Source organism: Micropterus dolomieu, linkage group LG03 (assembly GCF_021292245.1).
Source record: "Micropterus dolomieu isolate WLL.071019.BEF.003 ecotype Adirondacks linkage group LG03, ASM2129224v1, whole genome shotgun sequence".
Lineage (NCBI taxonomy): Eukaryota > Metazoa > Chordata > Actinopteri > Centrarchiformes > Centrarchidae > Micropterus > Micropterus dolomieu.
In genome coordinates, this window is record NC_060152.1 from 29,063,104 (window position 1) to 29,067,627 (window position 4,524).

Sequence of the window (4,524 nt, forward strand, 5' to 3'; positions counted from 1 at the left end):
CTAATGATTGCTCCAACAGTGGACCTTTTTTCACCAAGCTGCTTGGCAATTTCCCCGTAGCCCTTTCCAGCCTTGTGGAGGTGTACAATTTTGTCTCTAGTGTCTTTGGACAGCTCTTTGGTCTTGGCCATGTTAGTAGTTGGATTCTTACTGATTGTATGGGGTGGACAGGTGTCTTTATGCAGCTAACGACCTCAAACAGGTGCATCTAATTTAGGATAATAAATGGAGTGGAGGTGGACATTTTGAAGGCAGACTAACAGGTCTTTGAGAGTCACAATTCTAGCTGATAGACAGGTGTTCAAATACTTATTTGCAGCTGTATCATACAAATAAATAGTTAAAAAATCATACATTGTGATTTCTTTAGATTATGTCTCTCACAGTGGACATGCACCTACGATGACAATTTCAGTCCCCTCCATGATTTCTAAGTGGAACTTGCAAAATAGCAGGGTGTTCAAATACTTATTTTCCTCACTGTAACCTTGAGGATAAAATCAGGGTTACTTTCTCAGATTTAACAAAGCTCTGTCTGTTGTGAACTGTTTTCACAAGATAAGTAGTACTCCACATGACAAGTTAACTAACCTCTATGTGTAGAATTAGTGGAGCTACGCATTTCCATTCAGCAATACTTACACATCATGAATGTGGCTGTAAAACCTGCCATTGAGTGTGCCGAGCTCAGAGCCCACCAGGATGAAGGGCTTGGCTATTCCAGCAGCCTGCAGGAGTCTGTGTAGATCATCCACCATGCTGGAAGACAACAACATTCATCTATCTCTGCACAAAACCAGGGCACGCTGTAAACTGGGCCAGGAGGTTTATTTATTCAGTTAGGTGGGACTAGGACTCCCAGCGTGAAAGATGAACACCACAGGCCATCATTAATCTTATTCATCTCTAATCTGCTCATTAACAGGTTTATTAAGAACGTACTAGCGAGTCATTATTAAAAAGCAGAAATAACCTAAGAGGGAAGTTTTACATATTCTTAAAATTAAGAATGGTAACAACTGAATAAAAGGTCAGCAGTATTTTAAGTTTTCTATTTAATCTCTTTCCAGACGTGGCACCAAAATAAACAGCACTGCTGAAACCCAAATGACAGCGTAAAGTAAGGGACTGCTGGCTCCTTTTCAATGCAATCCGCAGGAAAAACAAACTTATATCATCAGAGGACGCATCATCATTACATGAGATGCAGCAGCTCCTCTCCGAGAGACATCTGCTGTTTGTTGTGCCAATAAATCAAACCTGCGGTGTCACACCGCAATGGAGAGACTCCAAGGGTTAAGGTTGAGAAGTCATCAAACTCCTTGAGATATTGAATTCTGGGAAATTGATTGCTTGCATCTCAAATGGGCAGCTGCCCGCTTACTGGGCTAGATGCCAAGGTAAACTAGTCTGCTGGCCGTCAGAGAACCACGCCTGCTCATACCTCTGGCAGATTTAAGACTCAACAAACGCGTTACGATGTCAAAGACCATGGTGTGAAGGCACAAGTTCTCCACCCGCACACTAGTCTACACTTCCAGTAAGGACAATAATGTCCCAAGCAGCCACTTTATCAAGGAAATATTGATTCCCAGTGGATAAATACTGTATAGTAGTAAATAATACGAAACTGAATTTGATGTGCTTTATTGCACTAGATGCAGGCCCTGCATCATTTTCACAATCTGACTGATCTAGTGCTGAAATGATTAATTTGATCAACAGATAGCATTAATCTGCAACAATTTGTATAACTGATTAATCCTTTTAGTTATTTATAGAGGTGAAAAAATGTGTCGATCAACAGAAAATTAATTAGCAACAATCTAGATAATCAATCAACCGTCTTGAGTCAATTTCCAAGCAAAAGCTTAATAAATTCTATGGTTCCAACCTCTCAAATGCTGCTTTTGCTCTGTGTTCGGTAATAAAATAACAAGCATCAATTCCTTGGGATTGTCCACATAAATGAATTGCCTTGGATGTTAAATAGACATTAGATAATACATGACCTACATCAGCCGCCTCTGTTGATGGCGAAAAGGAAGTTGACAGGTGTAAAACAGCCCATTCACTTACTCAGAAACCACTTCATGGCAATAAAAGAACATTTTGAAATGGTGGCATTATGTTTACAGTGTAGACTTTGTGTACAGCAGCATGCTTTGCAAAAAAAATAATGTTACCCCACATTTTATATGCCACTCAAAATGCCATTAGTGTACAAACCGTCCAGTTGTTGACATCCCCCAAACTTTCTCAGTTCCTGTGGTTTCATTCTGCAACAGCCGCTTGCTGAAGCCCAGTCCCATTCTGTCATAGGTGCAAACCTGAGCAGTGTGACAAACAAACAGGGACACCACAGGTTTAGAGGGATTTTTAAATGCACCTTGCTCTACATTCACACAATATGCTCTCATTAAGGACTCAGCCCAACCCTATCCTGTGTGGGCACTTTAAAAATGCATGATGGCTGAGTAACACAGAAAAATAAGATACAGATACAGTTGTAAACAATACCCCGCCTGTTTGTTTTTGTCACTGCTTATGTGATTTAGTTCAGATGAATCTAGGTCATCCCCAACAAGCCTGTGACCTTGTTTGGGTCACATTTCAAACAAACAACATGGGGCAAGCTGTCAGCCCAGACTTTCTGCTGTACTGAGTCCTTGTTGAGCAGAGTGGATGTGGCAGAGCCACTGCAAGGACTGTCCCTGCATGCCCCCGACAACAAACAACATGGCCGCATTAGTAACTGATTCCAGAGAAAGGTCAAAGGAGGAACTAAGGTCAGTACTGTATGCTAACTCACCTTTTGTGAATGAGGCATCTTGTTTTAACATAGTAATAAAAAAGCTTTTCAAATTACAACCATTCAATACAATCAGCAATATTTGTGTAATTTTCACCTTTGTTAATGAGGCCACATTTTCTTGGACATGCAACCAGACGTCTGAGGACATTCCAGTTGGTGCATCCAGTATGACTAAAGAAAAATAAATGGGTTAGGGTGTGCTGTGCTCAGTTAAAAGACAATAACAAGCCACGCAGACATAAGACCATGTGCCTGAAAAATGTTGATCATTTTTCATAACCTTTCATGGCAGATCATAGATTATCTTCATAGTATTTATTACCAACTGGTTGTCCTTGTCCTTTACACAAAAGATGCATCTTTTGACCCAAACCAACATCAACAATCTGGCTATCTGGATGTAAGAGGGAAAAGAATAGACAGAAAGATTAGGATTTACAGGAGACTTCTCATTTGGCAAAACAATAACAAAAAGCTACAGACTATATCCCACTGGATGCTGTCTAATAGTTTTATACATTTAATAAATTTATTTAAAAAAAATCTAAAATTAAACTGAAAGGAACAATGACTTTGTTGGTCTTAGAAAAAACACCTTTAGGCAAGAGCATTTGTCCTTCTCTCTGCAATGATGCATAGTTGAGGAACGGAGGGATGATGATGATTAAAAGTAAACACTTTCCAATGTTCATGAGCATAGAGCTGTAAGACACTCTGCCCTCTGCTGCAGCTGGGCTGTGCAGTCTTTGATCCGGATCCTAGTTTATGTAGAGAAGAAAATGCAGTGTTAGCTCACACACTGTCCTGACTACAGCATCCTAGAGTCCATGCCCTGCAAAAATATTTTTCATCAAAACCCCAAAGGTTAATTGAGGGTATCTGGGTTAACATTTTGGTAGATTTGACCTTCTCACTAGTCAAACAGCTGCAAATATTGTAATTTTATTGTTCTAGATGCATGCTGAATAAGAGAACTGTTGTTAATATGTTTTAAATATATATATATTAATAGGGATAAGAAGTGAGTAAGCTGTATATAAGCAGAGTTATTAAAATTGTGCAAATCTGAGGGACGGATTCTGAGTCATGCTCCACATAACGAGAAATCAGAATAAGAGCAGGAAAACGTCCGTAGCTGACATACTTTGACGACAGCTTTCGACTTGAACGAACGAAGACTTGGCGAACAGCTACTGTTAGCTAATTTAACAGACACAGTAAGTTAGCTATGGGAAGCTAGCTATCGCTAACGTTGCATTACCTTTCTATCAGCATTGACGGGTACATTGCTTGGTGCTTGAGCTTCGGTTCGTCTACGCATTTTGAAATAAAGTGTTGTAATACTTAATGCATAAACTCTACAGTCCGTGAACTGAACTGGAATGAATGAAATTGTAGCAACTTCCTGGTGAAGGTACAGAAGCTGACGAGAGACAAAACTTGCTCGCGCGTTGCTCTATATTGTGGCCGCCCACAGCAAACGCTGTTCTTGGTAACGTTAAATGGGTAAACACACACCCATTTGTCAATTATATCAATACTAAAAAAGAAATATGGTGGTGGAAATTAGTGGTAGACTAATTTAATACTGAGCTAGAAAAACAAGCGTGACATTGGAATTATAAATTGGAAATACATAAATAATGCCATAAATAATCGTTTTTTGTATGTTGATGATTGCTTTATGCTTATTTATTTATTTTATTTGC

At 39.4% G+C, this 4,524-nt stretch overlaps 1 protein-coding gene across 2 annotated transcripts in view; it reads right to left on the reverse strand.

The window, feature by feature from the left end:
• Positions 1–4,245, reverse strand: part of si:dkey-122a22.2 — a 33,176-nt gene extending 28,931 nt beyond the window's left edge. For both annotated transcript variants that reach the window (XR_006824432.1, XM_046044912.1), the window contains exons 1-6: positions 4,077–4,245; positions 3,411–3,573; positions 3,138–3,209; positions 2,910–2,986; positions 2,230–2,330; positions 643–759 (exon numbers count right to left, since the gene is read on the reverse strand). Coding sequence is in view for 1 of the 2 variants with exons in the window: in XM_046044912.1 (XP_045900868.1) it covers positions 643–759; positions 2,230–2,330; positions 2,910–2,986; positions 3,138–3,209; positions 3,411–3,573; positions 4,077–4,136 (590 nt within the window). In the remaining variant the exon portion in view is untranslated. The remainder of the gene's footprint in view (positions 1–642; positions 760–2,229; positions 2,331–2,909; positions 2,987–3,137; positions 3,210–3,410; positions 3,574–4,076) is intronic.
• Positions 4,246–4,524: the final 279 nt, after the last annotated feature.